At 45.8% G+C, this 21,543-nt stretch overlaps 1 protein-coding gene across 1 annotated transcript in view; it reads left to right on the forward strand.

Moving 5' to 3' along the window:
- The window catches only part of RUNX3 (RUNX family transcription factor 3), a 97,355-nt gene that overhangs the window by 20,834 nt on the left and 54,978 nt on the right, over window positions 1–21,543 (forward strand). Inside the window, 1 exon segment of the mRNA XM_060258428.1 lies at window positions 6,096–6,200. Within this exon segment, the coding sequence (XP_060114411.1) occupies window positions 6,096–6,200 (105 nt within the window).

Below are 21,543 nucleotides of genomic sequence, written 5' to 3' on the forward strand. Positions count from 1 at the left end.
GGTTTTACAAGCCCTACGGAACTGGTTGAAGTCCCGCAGGGCTCGCACGTCATCTGGCATCTGAATCCACCATTGGGGAACTATTCTAAACCCAAAGCCAGAAAAAAAAAGTGCCTCTGGCAATTCGCAAAAGCTTTTGGTCACATACTATTTTCAGGGAATGAAGCATGACTAGTTTGCTGGAGTTTAATTTTGGCTAAAGGGAGCTCCAAGGCAGCCTGTCCCCTTTTCTCAAATTGATGCTCTTGCAGCATTGTTACACTACCCTGGGAGTACATAAAATGGCTCCTAGAAGCGCTAACAGCCAGTGTGGTGTAGCGATTAGGACGCTGGCTGAGGCCTGGGGAGGCTCAGATTTCCTGTTCACTGAGGGACCTTCTGCTTGCCATTCTCTCTTTGCCTAACTTGCTCAAAGGGTTGCCAGGTCCAATTCAAGAAATATCTGGGGACTTTGGGGGTGGAGCCAGGAGACTTTGAGGGTGGAGCTATAAGACATTGGGGTGGAGCCAGGAGCAGGGTTGTGACAAACACAATTGAACTCCAAAGGGAGTTCTGGCCATCGCATTTAAAGGGACCTTTTAAATGCCTTCTGTCCATTGGAAATAATGATGGATAGGGGTACCTTCTTTGGGGGCTCATAGAATTGGACCCCCTGATCCAATCTTTTTGAAAGTTGGCAGGTGTTTTGAGAAGAGTCATTGCATGTTATCAAAGATTTCAGGTTTTCACGGCTGGTAACATCATTAGGGTTTGTAGAATCTTTCGGGCTCAAGTGCCGTGTTCTACTGGAGAAAGTTTTTTCTTCCAGACGTTTCGTTCTCAGCTGCGGAGAACATCCTCAGTGGCGTTGCAGCCGGAGCAGGCGCTCTGACCTTCTTGGCTGCTGTGCATTGAGTGGGGCCAGGGCTGCTGGAGAGCTGCTATTTCTAGGCTGGAGGGGGTGTGATGAAAGGGCAATTGGTTTGTGGATGTGCCCATTGTTTGGTGGGGCTTCCTGGAAGGGTAGTGATAAGGAAACTGGCTGTTGAATGTGACCATTGCATGCTATGTTACATATTTGGTGTCTCTACTTCAAAAAACAGGTACCCCCCCCAGAGCCCCAGATACCCATAGATCAATTCTCGGTCTCCATAGGGAATAATGGAGTGCTCAGCAGACATTCTCCCCCTTGCTTTCTGATGACCCTGAAGTGGGGGGAGGGCCTCCAAACCAGTGGATCCCCTGCCCCCACCTGAGGATTGGTAACCCTACTGCCTCATAGGGTTATTATGACCATAGCATGAAGATAAGGAGAACCATGAACCCTTTGGAAGAAAGGCAGGGTTTTTTTAAAAAGAGTACTAAATCAAGCACATAAATATTGTCTCTTGGTTCTCTCTCTTTCTTGAGGGACAGGAAATTCCAGATGTAGAGAGAGAACAATTTGGCAAAGGAGAATGTAGCCATTGAAGGAACCGAAAATCCAAGACTTGAAGCTGGGGGGTGGGGATTCCAAAGACCTACAGTTTGCTTTTGGGGGAACTGATACTACTTTTTAATGACTGTTGTGGGGTCTTAAGATATTTTTGTCATGTTGGTCTGTTTACAGATGACTGAGTGGAACATGGGGAAAGCAGGCAGGTATCCAGACATTCAGTATTAGTCTTAGGGCAAAACTACACGATGTATGTATTTTAATGATATATTTCCTCCACTCAGTCGCACAGCAGCTGTGGGGAAGGTATTCTCCAAGTGCCGCAGGGCCCAGAAGTTCCTCACAGCTGCCATGTACAGTTAAAAACTGTATTGTGTAGTTTGGCCTTTACAGATATCATCAGCCCACCCCACAACCCAACTATATGGCCTTGGAACTCCAGAGCTGGCTTGTTTTAGAACATTCTATCTGTCAACCAACACCAAAACAGAGAAGGCCGAGTTGCCAGCACAGCCTCCGCAAGTGCCAGGAGTTTTTGAGGACCATGCCTGAAGAGGTAGAGTTCACAGAAGACCCTTACCCTTTCCCAGATCCACCCCCAAAATCTCCAGGTATTTTCCAACACTGACCTGGCAACCTTGAACATATGAAGCTGCCTTATACTGAATCAGACACTTGGTCCATCAAAGTCAGTATTGTCTACTCAGACTGGCAGCGGCTCTCCAGGGTCTCAAGCTGAGGTTTTTCACACCTATTTGCCTGGACCCTTTTTTTGGAGATGCCGGGGATTGAACCTGGGACCTTCTGCTTCCCAAGCAGATGCTCTACCACTGAGCCACCGTCCCTCCCCTTATAGCAACCCTATAGCTTGGCCCATATGGGGGGGCCAAACAGCAGGCCAGGAAAGAAGCTCCAGGCTGTGAAGGGACTTGGAAAGGGAGAAGAAGGAACAAGGTGCTGTTAACCACCTCTCCTCTTTTGCTGGCCTTGGGGCTTAGCTGGAACCACAAAGATGGACAAAGTAGTCACAGAGCCCTTGGCTCTCAACAGTGATCTTGTGATGTCACTTGTAGTTTCAGAAGTGGAAGTGATGCCATGTTGTTGACCAGTACTCTTCACATTTCCAGGGCATTTGGGAAATTCTTACAGCATTCTGCAATGCCATGACATCATTTCCAGTTCTGAAATGGGAAATGATGTCACCGCATTCCCATGCCGATTTTGAAGTTTGTGCCCCCATTTTGCTTCTGAGGATTGCCTGCAGGGCAGCTGGCGACGCTATCCAGCCAGTAGAATTTATTGAACGTCTTGAGGGACAACAGCCTGCTGATGAGTTCTGGGGAACTGGAAAGCTTACACACGGTTGTCTGTCATTTGGGTTGGTTCTAATAAAAGGCTGAGTTCTTGTAACCTTTTGAGCTGTTACTCTAAACAAAAGCTCAGAGATGGTCCTCATCCTTTCTGCTGAAGCAAAACAATAGCTTTTCCATTGCTGCAATTTTCTCAGCGTTTTTGAATTTTTGGCAGCGCAGATGTAATGGAAGTTTCCACAGTAGTGTCAAGAACTCTGAGGAGTACTTTATTGTGGCATTTTAGGGATGAATGTAAGGAGGGACACCCTATTCTGGTGCAAGAGCCACTTACATTTGAGGAAGCCTCCAAACTTTACTGAGCAGAGTGGAGGGACCACGGGCAACTATATGAAGCCCACCTCAATCATATGCATCAGCTGACTTTGGGCTACCCCACTTTTGAATGCAAACATTTCCTTATGTCGTTAAAAATCCCAGCACTTGGAAAGATAGGGTATCTGAGAAAAGGCAGGGCATGAATCCTGCTCCCTGGCTTTCCCCTGCAAAGAGTTTTTAACGGGGGGGGGGGGGATTAGATGCAGTAGATTCCCTCATCTGTATTTGTCATGGTTGCAGGAGTGCGGCTTTTCTGAATTTACGGATCAGTCCTAGTAGTGATGGAATTCATCTTATGTATTTATTTATTATTTGGACCAAGTGGCCACATTCAGACAGTAAGCATAACCAGTTATGTTAATGAGTTTTAGTTCACACCTCCCTCCTCCCCCCCCCCCCCATTTCCCCCTTCACAATGGAGTGTGCAATGAAAGTGAATCTAGTTTAAGAGACCCAGCTGGGAAGCTAGAATGGTGTGTTCTAGCATCATCTCATCAGATCTCTGAAGCTCATCTGGGCTGGTGCTTGGATGGGGGACTTTGCAGAAGAAAGCAATGGCAAGCCACCTGTGCTTAATCACTTGCCTTGGAAACCCTATGGGGTTTCCATAAGTGGGCTGCAACTTTACTTCACTTTACACAAAAGAGCCAGCTAGTGAATGGAAAGATAACCCTGAGTAGCCCACATGGCTTCGTCACTGATCGCTGGAGTTAATTTCTAACCAGGATTTGTTCATCATGCTCCTTTCGAGGAACAGTGATCAGGTGTATGTGTGAACCTGGAGTATAAACCAGATGACACTCATTCATTCATTAGACCTTTATTGGCATTAATGTAAGAATACAGTATACTTTAAAACCAACAGTAACACTATAGAATATAATAAAATCTTAAAAACCAGCAAAAGTTAAATGACATAAACTAGCTGTGGGCTATGCATGAATAAAAGCCTCTCTGATTTGAATCGCAACCTGTAAAAAGCAAGCAACGTGAGTAGTGACAAAGTTGTGTTTCCCGTGGAGTAAAAAGCGGACCTTGGCACTGTCAGAAAGGCCTTGATGGTCGGAGAGCAGAGCATCTAGGTATCTTGCTCGAGGACTGCTATAGAAAGAGCAGTCCAGAAGAACATGAGGGACGGTTTCGATGACTCCTTGGCTACAAGGGCATCGTCTAAGATTGTAGGGGATTCTGTGATATCTTCCGAAAAGGATGGCTGATGGTAATGCATTGAATCTAGCCAGCATGAGTGCTCTTCTTTGGTGAGGATCAGTTAAAAAGTGGAAATAGGGAGGTAGAAGCCCAGGAGTCTGAGATAAACCCAGGTGATTTGGGGAGCAAGATTTCCGAGCTGCCTCAGTCAGACGTTGCAGCTGGATATCTAGTAGTCTACGTTTGATGGATTGAAATACCGCAGAAGCAGAGGATAGATAGAATGCATCCAAGGAAATTCCTATGCATGTAAAAAAAATTTTGGATCAGGGTCAACCATTTTGATGCATAAACCAGATGACACACGTCGACCGCATGCCATCAAAACGTAGTGATATGTTAGGTTTCCAGCTTGAGCATATGAAGCTTTATACTCTGTTTTTTTCTTCAGATCTTTTGCCTTTATTTTTTACCAGGTCTTACAACTTACCAAAATGGGGGGCAGAGGTGCTTTGGGATCTTGCCCAGTGCCTACTCCCAGTTACCTAATGGTGGGTACCAGGAACTGAACATGGGACTTTCTGAGTGCAAGGCTGATATTTTTACGACTCAGCCAAGGTTGAATTAGACATTGTGATAGACACTACGATAGACCAATACTCTATCACCATTAGTCCGTCACAGTGTCTATTCTGATAGGCAGTGGCTCTCCAGGAATAGGTCTCAGGAATAGGTCTTCTTCCATCATCTGCTTCTTCATCCTTTTAACTGGAGATTCTGGGAACTGAAGCTTGGGCCTCCATAGAAAGCAGATGCTCTGCTGCTGAGCCACAGTTCCTCCCCAAGAATATGAAAGCATGAAGCTGTCCTATCATGAATCAGGCTATTGGTCTATCAAAGTCAGTTTGGTCTCCTCTGACTGGCAGAGTCTCTCCAGGATCTCAGATGGAGCCCTTTCACATCACACCTTACACAATCCTTTATCATGGAGAGCCAGTTTGGTGTAGTGGTTAAGTGTGCGGACTCTTATCTGGGAGAACCGGGTTTGATTCCCCACTCCCCCACTTGCACCTGCTAGCATGGCCTTGGGTCAGCCTTAGCTCTGGCAGAGGTTGTCCTTGAAAGGGCAGCTGCTGTGAGAGTCCTCTCAGCCCTACCCACCTCACAGGGTGTCTGTTGTGGGGGAGGGAGGTAAAGGAGATTGTGAGAGCGGGATATAAATCCAATATCTCCATCTACCTCACAGGATGTCTGTTGTGGGGGAGGAAGGTAAAGGAGATTGTGAGCTGCTCTGAGACTCTTTGGAGTGGAGGGCGGGATATAAATCCAATATCTTCATCTACCTCACAGGATGTCTGTTGTGGGGGAGGAAGGTAAAGGAGATTGTGAGCTGCTCTGAGACTCTTCAGAGTGGAGGGCGAGATATAAATCCAATATCTTCATCTACCTCACAGGGTGTCTGTTGTGGGGGAGGAAGGGAAAGGAGATTGTGAGCCGCTCTGAGACTCTTCGGAGTGGAGGGTGGGATATAAATCCAATATCTTCTTCTTCTTCTTCTTCTCCTTTATACTGGTGATGGGAGGGACAAAACCTAAGTTCTGCTTGTCTCCTCATCATAAGCCGGTTTGTCCAAGAACTTTTAGTTTCGGACTGTTCATTTTACTCCCTCTGACTATTTCACTCCTGTGATCTCAGGTGCTGGTAGGGCATCTGTTCGAACAGGGTAGTGATGGGAGACCAACTTTGAGAAGCCACTGCTTAAATGAAGCATTGCAACCCGTGTCTGTTTGCTCATGTCTTTGGCTCATGGATGCTTTTCTCTCACCCTCTTTCTCCCTGTCCAGGAAAAAGCTTCACGTTGACTATCACAGTCTTCACGAACCCCACCCAAGTTGCAACCTATCATCGAGCCATTAAAGTGACTGTTGACGGACCCCGGGAGCCAAGAAGTAAGTGGCATCTTTTCTGGGAAATGTGTGCAGCTGGTGTATGTGTCCTAGGGTTAATTCACGAGCATTGCGGATGTCCTTTTAGCATTAAGGCATGGCCAGGTTTGGCAGTGCCTGGATCTACAGCTACCCTGGGCAGCACTGTGGACACTGCCCACGTGACTGTCATCATCACACTTTACAGATGTGCTGTATAAGCCAATGGCCGAAGAAGCTATTTTGCAGACCCTTTCTGCTCCTCTAAGGTGGCGTGCAAGTTGGGTCTGGGAACAGGCCCTCTGTAGGAGATCTGAGCTGACGGGCAGGTTCATACAGGAGCAGGTGGTTTTCCTCCAGCCCCAGACTGATTAGGACTTTAAAGGCCAGACCCAGGACTTGGAAGCATTCCTGGAAACTAATCAGAGTCTAGTGTTGTAAGACTAGTAGGATGCATCAGCTGTAATCCACACCAGCCAGCAATCTTGCTGCTGGATGTTGAACCCTCTGAAGTTACCGAGCATCTTCAAAGATCACCTTAGCGACTGAGAGTCCCCACTGCGAACCAGAAGAGGATGAAGTCATAGAAGGATTCCGGAACTACAAAGGATTCCGGAACTGCTGTGTCTTTACATGGTCTACTTTTCTTTTTACTGGAATCTAAGACTTGGATCCCACCAAAGATTTATGCTGATGGAAGAATTTCTGTCAGCAGAGTTGCATTTCCCTATATCTCCTGTTCCCACTGCAGCCCAAAAGGCTGCTTCTAAGGGATGAGGGACACCTTAGGTTCCCCCTAGGAATGGCAAGAGGGAGGTATTGAAGGTTTGCCACTGCGGGGGGAGGAAATTTGGCAAAAATGCCCCCCCTCTACTTGCTGAAATACTCCATGGAATCCAGCCCCCCCCCATGTGATCCACTGTAAATTTACAAAGGAAGCGTGCACACCGTCAAGATCCCTCAGAAGCTATGCCATAACTAATTTACCACCATCTCTAGTAGTAAATTAGCAGCCCTATTTGTGTGAAAAGGCTGCCTAGAATGTTTTTAATATAATTAAAATAAATGGGGGGGGAGGGAGAGAAGTGGCTCGTGCTGACTGCTAAAACCCACACGGCAGGGGCATCTCCAGGTGCGCAGGAAAACATTGATTTTGCAAATGGAAAGGAAGAAAGTGGAAGCATGACCTTGATAATGCTCCAGGATCCATGGAGTGTCCACAGTCAGTTAAGGGACAGGGAGGGAGGGAAATGTATCCTGATCAAGCCCATGAAAACTTGGAGAATCCTGGGAAGAAGGGGGCGGGATTTGGAGGGAGGGGATTTGCAAATTGTTTCTTCCTCCTCCCAGGCCCTCTGACTCCAGGCCTTCTCCCAGGCCTTCCAGCTTGCCTCTAGTGCTTCTGTGCTGTGCTCTTGCTCAAAGGGCATGTTGTCGGTGCACAGTGATGTCTTCCTCGTCCAGCCTCCTTTGCCGGCATCCCAGCAGAGTGCAATCCCATCAGAGATCCCCCTGGAAACCAGCCATCTTTTGTGTAGTTCTCTGCCTCTCCGCCATACACCACACTCGCTTCCTTAGCATAATTGTTAATGTAGCCCAAATTCAAGCAGTGAGTCATCTCCACTCCTCTTGTGTGTTTCGACACAGGACGGAAATTAAAGATCTGCAGCGATAGGCTGATGACTCGCTGTGTGTGGGATTAGTTTTTCTAATTGGACGAGTTTCTGTCGGTTTGCAATTGTGGCCAGTCCAGCTTAGCGCTGGTTCTTCGTATGCTAAAAGGAGAACAGGGTCACCACCCCCACCTCCAGCTTCTCTTATGGTCTGACATTTTGCAACAGACATTTGAAGGCAGCAGCGAGTGACTACAACAGCTGCATCCTGTCGACAAGGGATTTGGCAACCCTGCATGGTCGCAGTTGGTGGTTCACACATGTTCTATGCATTGCTGTTTCTTTCCCCTCAGTACCTGGCAGGTGTGAGTGCGAACACAACTGCCCTGGGAAAACACTGCATGTTTCCTTTCCTTCATTTTATCCTCACTTTGTATGTATTTTCTCAGTACTGCTAACTACAATCTTGAAAGGTAGACCAGCCGTATTATCCTCATACTGCCAATTAGGGAATGCAAGCAGTGGCCTGCTTTAAGGCAACCTTCCCCCTGCTGTGGCTACCAACTTTGGGACTCATCCTTCTTGCAACTCTTGAAATGTCCATGCTGCGAAAAGCTTCACCCGCTGACTTCTGTATGACAGCCTTTGGCTAAAAGGACAGGGGTCTTTTTCCTGGTCAGTTGGAAACTATAATAGCTGCTTGTTCTAAAACTGTCGACGGCACTAGCTAGAGAGAAGCTTACCTCTACGGCTAGCCTGGCCCTTGGGATGTGAAGTGGGTTCACATCTAGAGGAGGGATGGGCGCAAATAGAAGCACGAATGAACCGATAATGACACAGACAAATCACCCCCCAAAAACAAGCTGTTTCATTTTGATTTTGCGCACAGCACCATTTGGCAAACTGATAACAATTAAACAGCTTGTTTTGGGGGTGTCATTATCAGTTCATTGTTAGCAGACAGGCTGGTGCCCAGGCAATTCATCTCCAAGCAACGCTTGATTGGCAGGTCTCTATGCTGTTATATTCCCAGTGCAATGATGTCATCCAGAAGTGACATTATCACACCAGGCACATCGCTGGGGGAGGGATGCTCTATCATTTGTGGGGGGGGGGGGTCTCTATGGTTATCATAGAGTTTTCCCTAAAGTGATGGAGTGTCCCACCTGCGACGTGCCTGGTGCAATAACATCACTTCCGGGCGATGTCAACACACCAGGCATGTCACGGCGCATCTGCACTTTCTTACCCTCTCAGGGGCCATTCCACGCCTTCCCGAACCAAACGAACCAATGAACCGCAATTTGCTCAGAAAATTTTAAAAAAGAAATGAACTGAACCACCGAATCGGGGATGGAATGAACCACCAAATGAAATGAATCACAGTTTTTCGGTTCATACCCATCCTCAACGGAGAGCCAGTTAAGGGTTATTCTGTTGCCCCAAGTAAAGTACATTCATCTCTTCCTGGGCCTGAGGCACTGCTGCCCCAGGGGTCCAAGCCAAATCGCTGCAGTGTTGCTCTGGATGGGAGACCAGTCGCCTCCCCAGCTGCAGCTGGCTGGGAAGCACCCTTCTTGTGCCTCCCATTGGGTGGCTTGGCAGGGGAACCAGCTCTGGAGTGCTAGAGTCCTCTGCCATGTCTTGGAAAAAGACATTTGGGAACTGCTTATCCCCACCTCCCAGCATCTCTTTAACTTGCAGGTGACCTCTTCTAGTCTGTATTTAGGCAAGATTAATTTATCCAGAGTACAACATAGTTATGTCCTTGAAGCTTAAAAGGAAAACAAGGAAGCCACATCCCGCCAAACTCTTGCTCATTTGTTCTGCTGTGTTTATACGCAACTGTGCACACTAACCTGTGTGTGAATGTATGGGCAGGTGGAGTTCTCATTTCTGCAGGACAGCAAAAGACAACAGGTCAGTCTCTGTATCCCAAAAGGAAGAACAGTTCTCCTCCCAAGCCACCAAACTGTCCTCTTGGGGAGGTACAATAAGGTACCTGGCAGGGTATCAGGTGACTGCCACTCACCAGCAATAGAGGAGGGGGCTGACATCTTCTCCTTCCCTCACACCACTGCAGATTCATCTCACAAGGGGATATGGCTGCCTTGCTAAGTTGAAGTGCTGAAATTCCTTGATCCAGCCCTACAAGGAAAACCTCCTCGCTAGGGATCCTGTGGGTTTGTGCATGAATGTGTTTGAATGTCAAACTTATCACGTTCAAAGGTGGTGATCAGATGTGAATAGATCACTCAGCCTGTTCAGTTCATTCTGAGCAGCTCTGATTCCGCAAATCTCTGCCAAACCAGTTTGCATCAGGGTTCCCCCCCCCCAAAAAAAAACCTGAGCAAGTGCAAAAATACTGCTAATTCCAACTGACCGGCAGCCACTGGCATCATTTGAATGAACACTGAAGGGTAGGATTTTATTGAAAAAAACAGCCGTTATTTGATGACTGGTTTTATATGATTTGTGAGCGATCTAATTGTCCGTCTAAGCAATTGCCTTATGCAGCAAGGACGAGGGGTAATGGCACTCCATCAGGTTGCGTGAGAATGTGCATGAACAAAAAGACAACTGCGCTGCACTGCACGGTTGGCAAGGAATGCAATGAAACAGCCTGCAGAACACCCTTGAACAGGTCACCAAACTGTTGAACTGATCACCAAAAATCCGGTCTTTGTTCACAGTTGTCAAACAGGACATGAGCCAAACCAGTGGGTGTTCAGGCATCCCTAGTCCTTGCATTTCCTCTCTGGTCCTTCCTACTCATTGGCCAGTGTACCCGGCTTGCGGAACCAGCTAAAGTTTTCAAACCCTCCTACTGAGAACTTTTTTGTTTAAATAATAGAGAGGAAACAGAGGTGGGGTGGTTGCACCAGGAAGGAGGTGTAGCCAAGAAACTCCTTCTGCCCCAGAGATGAAAGTGGAAAGATACAGGTGGCCACATTTGATGAAAAACTGTGTGCGTGTCTTTCCCCCTTTATCTACAATCAGTCTGTTAATTGGTTTATTGCGATGATTAATTGAGGCATGTTTCAGTTTCATCCTTCTTGTGGTCTTCAAAGGAAAACATGGATTTAGGGTGCTGAGTAGTGGATGTTAGAACATTAAAAAAAATGATTATACACTAATGTATCCCAATGGATAGAATATTTATTTTGCTTGGTTTGGGCCTGGGTTCAAATCCTGGGGCATGGCTGTTTCATGCATTTGGAGAGGGGCCATGGCTCAGGGGCAGAGCGCCTATTTCATTTTTATTTATACCCTGCTTTGCTTCCCAATGGCGAGCCAAAGCAGCTTACCAACATCGTTCTCCCCTCCTCCACTTCATCCTCACAACAACTCTGTGAGGTAGGCTAGCCCAAGAGAGAGTGACTGGCCCCGGGACACCCCAGTGAGCTGGGGATCCCCTGGAATTACAGCTCATCTCCAGACTAGAGATCAGTCCCCCTGGAAAATATGGATACTCTAGAGCAGGGGTGTCAAACTAATTTGTTATGAGGGATGCATCTGACATAAATGAGATCTTGTTGAGTTGGGCCATGTGTGTGTACCTATTTAAGATTAGGTAGCAGAGATATAAACTTTATAAAGGATGCAGACAAACACACATATATATTTTTTTTAAAAAAATAAAACATGCTTAAAACATTAGCACTTGTTGGTCTTAAAGGTGCTTTCTTTGTATTTGAACTTATGAACATATGAAGCTGCCTTATACTGAATCAGACCCCCCCTTGGTCCATCAAGGTCAGTATTGTCTTCTCAGACTGGCAGCGGCTCTCCAGGGTCTCAAGCTGAGGTTTTTCACACCTATTTGCCTGGACCCTTTTTTGGAGATGCCGGGGATTGAAACTGGGACCTTCTGCTTCCCAAGCAGATGCTCTATCACTGAGCCACCGTCCCTCCCCCATTTCTCCCATGGGATCCAGGGAAGTGGGCAAAGGAAGCTCTGGCTCTTTCCTTCCTTCTCCAGGGGACCAGGAGGGGGAGGAGCCTCAGCCAATAGGAGGAAGAGAGGGTTGGCTCTGTAGCTCCTGTGCGATTGAGAGAGCCTGGCAAAGCAAGCTGTGATGCAGAAGGAAGCAAAAGAGAGGGAGAAGGAAGCAGGTGACAGCCAGTTGCTTGGGGGCCTGACAGGAGCCCTCTGGGGGTTTGATTTGGCCCTCAGGCCACATGTTTGATACCCCTGCTGTAAAGGGTGGACTGTATGGCATTGTATCCCATTGAGGACCCTGTTCTCCCCAGGCTTCTTCTCCAAATCTCCACGAGTTTTCCAACCTGGGTTTGGCAACCCTACAGTGAACTCCCATGGCAGAGTGGGCATTCAAACCTGGCACTCCCAGATCCTAGTCTGATACTCTAACCACTAAACCACATTGGCTGTCCCTTCTTTGCATACACAAAGGTTTCTGCTTCAGTCTCTGACCCTGCTGATTAAGGGGTCGCAAGTGCTCGAGGAGACCCTTCTCCGAAACCATGGAGAGCTGCTGCCGATCAGAGTAAACCATACTGAGCTAGATGGCATGGCTGCATTCAGCTATTTATGCAACGTGCAAGATTGGATCTCAGGGCCTGTTGATTCACTGCAATGAACAAAAAGTCCTGTGGTACATTAAAGACTAATTATTGTGGCATCGGGTTTTCATGGGGGAAGAGCCTGATTCATCAGAGGAAAGCTTATAGTAATGAACTATGCAATTAAAATAATTAGAAGTTTGATGGCACTGTAAAAACTAAGACATTATTATTATCATTATTAATACTATTATTACTACTGCTGCTGCTGCTATTACTATTGGTCTATAGCCCTCCTTTCTCACTACAACTCAAGGCAGATTGCAAATTCAGTCGGCCAGCAAAGATGAACTAACAATGCAGTGGGGATAGAATAGAAGAAAACTTAGGCAACAAAACAGGTCAGTGTAGGCAAAGAACTGTCTATGGCATCCATTGCCTAGCCCAGTTTGCTAGCAGTGTGAAGTGGTCATTTCTTGGCAGCTACTATCCCCTTCAGCACTGTGCAGATGAATATAGGTGTGCTTCTAGCACTCTCTGTTTGTGGGGGATATCCTGTTAAATATTTGATAGTGTGAATTCCCAGTTTAGTGTTGTGACTCTTCTGGGTTCAGCTCCCTTTGCCAGTGAAATCCTCAAGCAGGAACTGGATGTATCTTCTCTCTTGTGCCTATGTGGATATGTGCACCATTGCACACTGCTACCATCCATGGTATGAATTTATTATGCTCTAATCTTCGGCCTCAATGGACTTAAAAGCTGTGTTTATCGAAGCTGTTGATGTTTGGGTAAGAAATATACTAGCAAAAACCCTACAATGGCCCTGTAGCATATTAGCGACAGTTCAAAACATGCTGCTGCTATGTGTGAAATGGCAGGTGGAGTGGGGCCATAGCTCCCTGGTAGAACATCAGCTTTGCATGCAGGAGGCCCCAGGTTCAATCCCTGGCATCTTCAGTTTAAAAAAGCACTGCGTAGTAGGTCATGTGGAAAGAACCTGGAGAGCTGTTGTCAGTCCGAGCGGAGAATACTGGTACGGATACACCAAAGTTCTAAGTTGGTATAAGGCAGTTCCAAAGAGGGGAGATGGCTTAGTGGCACAGCATTGGGAGGGATGGTGGCTCAGTGATAGAGCATCTGCTTGGTAAGCAGACGGTCCCAGGTTCAATCCCCGGCATCTCCAACTGAAAAAGGGTCCAGGCATGAAAAACCTCAGCTTGAGACCCTGGAGAGCCGCTGCCAATCTGAGTAGACAATACTGACTTTGATGGGCTGAGGGTCTGATTCAGTATAAGGCAGCTTCATATGTTCATATATATATATATATATGTTCATCTGCTCTGCAGGCAGAAAGTCTCTTGTTTAATTCTCCACCTGAGACTCCAGAGCACCCCTGCCAGTCATAACAGACAGGACTGGCCAATGGTCTGCCTCAGTAGAAGACAGCTTTCATGTGCCTCCATGCACATCCATCCAGGCCCATGAGCACAAGAAACCAGATGCATCTGGCTCCCACTTAAAAACCTTCTGTAGAAGAATGTCAACACTATACTGGAAATTCCCACTAACAAAAATTCACCAAGGCTCCTCCTTGCCAACAGAAAGACAGAGGCAGAATCTGGACAGTAATTTACTAGGAACCACGACTACCAGCAAAGAGAGACTGTTGCTTGTGAACAGAAGGAAGCGTGTGGGGCTTGGGCGGAGGGGGGGGGGGAGATGTTATTACAAAGAAGGTCCAGCTCTGCAAGAAAGAGGTGTGTCCCCATTACTAAATGCAGTCGAAATGAAAAGGAGATGCAGCCAAAAGAGTCCAATCAAAGAGGGTGTGACTCGCTCCCAACCAGCGATGAACTGGCAAAGGCAGTGTACATAAACAGCTAAAGAGAGACAATTACTTTTTTATGTGTGGAGCTGGCCACTCCTAATCATTTTATGAAAAAGATGCTCATCACTTTTAAAAGAAAGACAAACAACTAAATGTGTGAAGGAGACAACAACATGTTCAGAGAGGCATGCATCAAACCTCTCTGCCTCCATTTCTTGCTCTTAAAATGGAGGGGGGGGAGCTATAATACCTTTTTTTTGGTTTTTATATTAAGATTATCATCCTTATTCCTTTCAGGAACAAAGTGCAATGTATATAAAATAAAAGCAGTATTTCTGCTTAATTTCAAATTATAACTCATAATCTCAAATTATATCTGTATAATCTCATATGCCGACCCCCAAATAAATACAGTTCATTACCACTGGACATTTCAGTCACTGTTCTTAGGATTGATGCCATTTATAGCTATAATCATGGCTTTTTTTTTAGCAAGAATGCACAGGAATGCAGTTCCAGCTGGCTTGGCATCAGGGGTGTGTGGCCTTACATGCAAATGAGTTCATTTTGGACTTTTTCTACAAAAAAGTCCTGTGTGAATCAATGGTGACATCAAGGGCTGTTGTGTAATATGCAAATGAGTTCCTGCTGGGCTTTTTCTACAAAAAAAGCCCTGGTTATAATCATAAGAAGAATTACATCCTTTTAATTGCATTGACTTCAAAAGACTTAGAAGGATGTATCTCTGCTTAGCATTGCATAGCACTGCTAATGTATTTTGCATATTGATAGAATAGAATAGAAGTCAATCAAATCAATACTTTCTTTTTTAAGTGAAGGCCTTAGCAAAGGTGTGTATAAGAATGGGGAGAATTTGGGGCTTCGTTTCTCAGGCTTGGTTTGCACATTTTTGAAAAATTAGAGATAGTGAAAGCCATTTGGCTTTCCTCTGTTCTGTGAAGGACTTGGCAGTCTACTCGGTAGCCGATGGTGATTATTCTGGCCACTTAGAGCACTTAGAAAACGTCCCTGTGAAATGCATAGGTGGCTTTCTCTTTTTTTAAACCTCTCCTCAAAATTAGTATATCCCAAAATTTTTCCAAATGAACACTGTTTGCAAAACATGCCACATTATCATTTGCATCGACTTTATGTGTTTGCAGTCTGATGTTGACATAACCCAGCAAACAGGAAGTAATAAAATAGCTAAACTTCCTGAGGTATTTCCTTTAGAAGTTGTGTTTTGTTTGTTTCTATCTTTTAAAAAACTTACAAAGATCTTTTGCAAATAACAGCTTTTAATTATTAATTTTAATTGCCAGGACGCAAATTGAGGTATATGCCAGTAGATTTTGAGGACTGAGTTTGGGGAGGATGCACTGTCACTTCTGAGTGACACTCTAGGAATTTCCCATAATCTCTGTGGTAAAGACCATAGAGACATGGAAAAAATTCTTAGAGCATCACTATGGAGTCCATTTTCCAGACATTTTTTCTCCTCCATTTCCCAACAATGAGAGATTAGAGCTACAGAGAGGCAGATGTTGAGTTTAGTGAGACAGCTGCCACAGGCGGCAGATTTTGGGTGCTACTACAGGTGGCAGAATGGGAAGGTTGGATTTATGGGACCCATCATCCACCAAGAATGTATGGGTGCCCTGTTGTTGCACATAAAGTTGCCCAGAACTCTGAGGTGCGGCTGATGAAGCTTGGAAACAAAATAATGGATTTTGGCGGATCTGGGAGGATCCTAATCCAACCCAAGTGTAAAATACAACCCACCCACCCATCCCAAATTCTGTGTTCTTTTCTTAAGAGAATTATTGTGTGTTACTAGGGAAGATTGTAAATATGTACATCCTTGGTATGGCCTGGTGCACACATGAAAATTGGAAGCTGCCATATATTGAATCAGACCATGAATCCATCAAGACCTGTAACTGTCTGTTGAAACTGGCTTCAGCTGTCCAGGGTCTTGGGAGTAGAGGTCTCTCACATTACCTGTGATCTGATCCTTTTAACTAGAGATGTTGGGGACTAAATTTGGGACCTTCTGCATGCAAAGCAGAGGCTCTGTTCTTGGAAGCAGAATGCTGGCTGGGCTCTTTAAAAAACACTTTTTAATCAACATGGTGAAAACCAGATTTTGAAAGTCTACCTCTTGCATTATGTATCAGTGGATATAGCAAAAAAAGTTGTGAATTTTATGTAATATGGTTTTAATATTGTCTAATAAGTTTTATATTGATATTGTTTTATGTTAGATTGTTACATTTTTATGATGCCATCTTTGGTTTGTTAGCGGGATATAGATAGATAGACAGATGATGATGATGATAGATAGATAGATAGATAGATAGATAGATAGATAGATAGATAGATAGATAGATAGATAGATGATAGATAGATAGATAGATAGATGATAGATAGATAGATAGATAGATAGATAGATAGATAGATAGATAGATAGATAGATAGATAGATAGATAGAATCATCTGCTGCGGGGGGGGGGGGGAGAGCCTGGATGATCCAGCTACAGTTCATGTGACAGCAACAACGGCTTATTTGAAAGGGGCTGTGGCTTACTGGTAGAGCGTCTGTTTTGCATGCAGAAAGTCCCAGGTTCAGTCCCCACCACCTCCAGTTAAAAGGATCAGGGGGTAGGTAATGTGAGAGCCCCTTCCTGAGACCCTGGAGAGCTGCTGCCATCCCGATTAGACCACACTGACTTTGACTGATCAAGGGACTGACTCAGTAGAAGGCAGCTGCATGTATTTCTGCAACCCTAGAGATATCTCTTGGGACCATGTCTTAGAAGTGATGGCCCTGCACACCTGTGCTTTCCAGGCTCAGAGGTCAGGTGTGATGCTGCCCTCTTCTGGGGAGAAAGCAAGGCCTGTTGGCATCTGCATGTATGAGCAAAACTGAGTCAAGGTGAGGTGTGGGGCAACAGGGTGCCCACTTTAACTCCGGTGCCTTTAACAACAACTCAGTCTGTAGAAATTTAGCAGATAATAATAATAATAATAAATTTTATTTCTACCCCGCCCTCCCCGCAAAGCGGCTCAGGGCGGCTAACAGTAAGTAATATATTAACATAAATAGTAAAACATTAGATTAGCAATTAAAATTACACATATAAAAACCCGTTAATTCAGTTAAAATACTTAATTTTACATTACATTATATATATATATAATTCCTGGCATAGAGACATCACTTTTAAAAAAGATGAAGCAATTCCTGGCATAGAGACATCACTTTTAAAAAATCCCATAGGTCAGTTTGGTTGTTACGGGCAGAAGAGCAGGGCCAGACAAAAAGACAGGTGCCCTAAGCAGGAAGAGCGTGCTTCACCAGTGGCTTGTAGATCAGCCTCAGCTCTTCCACCTTGCCTCAAAAGCAGGCCGATCTCACTCCCATTCGAGATAAAGTTGCAGAGCTTTGTGCAAGCGTGTTGGGTTGCCAAGGGGGTATTTCTCCCCCTGCCCCTTTCTGGCAGACCTCTGCCAGCTTCATAAGAGGCAGAAATTTAGTAGCTAAAGCATCATGACGTCTGCCTCCTCGTTGCCACTGTAACCAAACACCTATGTGCAGTAGGGTTGCCAATCCCCAGGTGAAGGCAGGGGATCCCCTGGTTTGGAGATCCTCCCCCTGCTTCAGGGTCATCAGAAAGCAGGGGAGGGGAGGGAAATGTCTGCTGGGAACTCTATTATTCCCTATAGAGATTTATTCCCATAGAAAATCATGGAGAATTGATCTGTGGGTATCTGGGGCTCTGTGGGGGGGGATGTTTTGGGGGGTAGATGCACCAGATTTTCAGTATAGCATCTAGTGCCTCTCCCCAAAATACCCCCCCAAGTTTCAAAAAGATTGGACCAGGGGGTCCAATTCTATGAGCCCCAAAAGAAGGTGCCCCTATCCTTCATTATTTCCTATGGAAGGAAGGAATTGAAAAGGTGTGCCGTCCCTTTAAATGTGAAGGCCAGAACTCCCTTTGGAGTTCAGTTATGCTTGACACAGCCTTGATCTTGGCTCCACCCCCAAAGTCTCCTGGCTCCACCCCCAAAGTCCCCAGATATTTCTTGAATTGGACTTTGCAATCCTAATGTGCAGAGTGGCCCTTATTCGAAGAGACCCATCAGTAACCCCAGAATTATGGTGCATGGATGTACAATTTTTCCATCAAAGACATTGCAGACTGTGCCGTCTGATGATGTCGGGGAGGGGGGGAGGATAGGAAGAATAGGCTTATTTGTTTAAATCAGGGGTGGCCAAACTGTGGCTTGGGAGGCTTTGCAGCATGTTCAACTGAGCCTATGGCTTCAACTAACTGAAGTGAGTAAAATCATAGTGCTAACTTGGGTTAATGTTTTAAGAGGTGTATTTGTGAGCAACAGGGGAGGAGTAGGGGGCACCCTGAGTTTCCTAACTATGGTTAGGCGTTCAGCCTGCATTAAGTTAGAATCAGCCCCAAGAGAGGCGTGGAAACAAAAAGGTGCTGCTTATGCGTGTGAATGCCAAGAAGCAGGGAGAAACAGCTCTGAAATGTCTCCTGTTTGCAGCTCAAGCAACCCTAGGAGTAAAGTCTGTTTTTAATGTTTACTGTTACACTTGGAAAACATGATTAATGTGGATGTTTTCCCTCTAGCAAGATTTAAAAAAAAAAATAAATGAGGAGCCAAACAGGCAGGCTTCTGTTCTGCAGAAATGAACAAAATGATTCTACTTGGCTTTGATTTTCCCTTCTGGGGAAGGCCCCTTTGGATGTATATCACTCACCCTATGCTCATTTAGATGAGGCGATTGTGATATTGGTTCAGTGTGGCAGACTCCTCCTCTTCTCCTGAGCTGGCCGTTTACTTTCCCCCCTCTTTCTGCTTACCAGGGATGGGGGGTGGGGGCGGATCCCAAATCTTTTGGCTTCCTGCAAAATGCCTTTCCTCTTTCACCCAAGAAGGAGGCTCCACATTGGCTTTAGGCAAAATTGTGTGATCTCTCCAGCCCAATTGGGTGTCATCAGTTTTGTCTAAAGTACAGAGAGGTTCATCACTATTTCCGTACTCACAGTGGAACACCCTGAAGAACTGGTTCCACATGATGGCCAAAAGACTCAACTATATGAACTTCTTTGGCTTGGACTCTGCTTCTGTTGTGAGCTCACTAGATGGCCTTGGTCCACATAGTCCTTAGCAGATTTACTCAGAATTGCATCTTGTTTTGTTCAGTTGGGTTTACTCTCAGGAAAGCGTTCTTAGGAGGGCAGCCTTCATCTCCCACCTGCAGGGACAGACCATAACTTAGCAGAAGAGCTATACCTTGCATGCCCAGCAGAAAGTCTTGGGTTGAATCCCTGGTGTCTCTAGTCTAAAAAAAAAGATCTCAGCTAGTGGGAGTCAGCAAATAAAGAATTTGAGGGAAAACATGAAAAATTACCTCAGAGAGTAGGGTGGCCAACTTCAGGTTGCAAAATTGCTGGAAATTTGGGTGTGGAGCCTAGGGAAGGCAGACTTTGGGCTGGAGGGGGACCTCAGTGGGGTATTAAGCCATACTGTCCAACCTCTAAAGCAGCCATTTTCTCTAAAGGAACTACTTCTGTATTCTGTTGCAGTTCTAGGAGATGTCTGGGTCCACTTAGAAGTTGGTGATCCTATCAGAGAGCTGCTGGTAGTAAGAGAAGACAAGTGGTCTTTGACCATTTCAGATTTAAAACCCAATGAGCTATATGATAGGAGGGCATGTGACTTTAGAATCATGTGATACAAAAAGGGAAATCCAGAATGATGGCCTCACCAAGGTCAAGACGAGGACCATGGGCAAAAGAGCCAAGGACAGGAAATGCAAGCCAGGCACCAGGAGATGTTAACCAGGGTGAGGGCCAACCAAGGTCAGAGCCTTGGAGGAGTCCTCTCCAGCCACTGGATGACGTCACCTTGCTGCTCTGCTTCACTTCTCAGCATGCATGCAAAGTGAGAGAGGAGGCCTCACACCCTTGCTCTCTGTGCAGGAGGTCCTTCCAAGGGAAACAACAGGATGGTCCCAGCCTGTCAGTTGAAGAACACTGGAGTAGAGAGAACTGAGGTAAATGAGCCAATGGTCTGACAGTGAATGGTAACTTTTTGGGAGGAGGGGGAGAGGGGGAGAGCCGCAGCTCAGCCATTGAGCTTGTGCTTTGCATGTAGAAGATGGTCTCTGGTTCAGTCTCCAGCATCTACAATGAAAGGACCTCAGGTAGCAGGTGGTAAGAATGATTTCTCTCTGTCTGAGATCCAAGGGAGCGCTCACCGCGAGCCAGAGTAAACATACTCTGAACATTGAGGAACCAGTGGTCTGACTCATGAGAGTAGACAGAAGAGTTAACAAATGGGGTCAAAGTACTCATCTACATTGTGGGATTATTTAAAGGATGTTCCCAGAAAACTCACATGGGGTGCTTTGAATGCTCTGAAGTGCTCTATTACATCCAAAAGAGCATTGCTGTTCTAATTGCCCTCCCAGCACTGCTTGGCTTACAATCTTGCATTAATATTTGTTCTAGGTTGGGGTGCACAGAACACTGCAAAATGTTCCCGATTTCCTAGCAATTGTTTTTGTTTGTGGAATTTCATATCGGGTGACGTTTGGAGGCAGGTCAGATTTCAGCCTAAATACTAGTAAAATATGGAGGAAATTGTTGTTTGGCAAGGAGGCTGAGATTCTTTAGTTTTATTTATTTAGAGAAGTTATCCCCACCCCCTCCTTTTCTACTGAAATAGCACTAAAAGTTTAAAAGCGGAATAAATAATCACAATACTGAGAATGAAAACCCGAAAAACAGCATACACAACAACTGCTTTGGGTCTCCCAGATCCCAGTCTGACATGATAACTGGTAGCCCACGCTAATTGTCCTAACCGCTGGTAGTCTTGACTATGGTTTTGCATGGCATTTGAAGGCATACATTGTGCATGACATATGAAGGGCAGTTTGGAGCACTAATCTGGGAGATTTGGGTTTGATTCCCCACTCCTCCACCAGCAGCTGCTGGGTGACCTTGGACAAGCCACAGTTCTCTCAGAGCTGTTCTCTCAAGAGCAATTCTTGAAGAGGGAGGGACGGTGGCTCAGTGGTAGAGCATCTGCTTGGTAAGCAGAAGGTCCCAGGTTCAATCCCTGGCATCTCCAAAAAAGGGTCCAGGCAAATAGGTGTGAAAAACCTCAGCTTGAGACCCTGGAGAGCCGCTGCCAGTCTGAGAAGACAATACTGACTTTGATGGACCAAGGGTCTGATTCAGTAGAAGGCAGCTTCATATGTTCATATGTTCAAGAGCTCTTTCAGCCCCACCTACCTCACAGGGTGTCTGTGGTGGGGAGAGGGAAGGAGATTGTAAGCCACTCTGAGTGAAGGGGGGGGGGTATTAAT

This window comes from Heteronotia binoei, chromosome 17 (assembly GCF_032191835.1).
Source record: "Heteronotia binoei isolate CCM8104 ecotype False Entrance Well chromosome 17, APGP_CSIRO_Hbin_v1, whole genome shotgun sequence".
Lineage (NCBI taxonomy): Eukaryota > Metazoa > Chordata > Lepidosauria > Squamata > Gekkonidae > Heteronotia > Heteronotia binoei.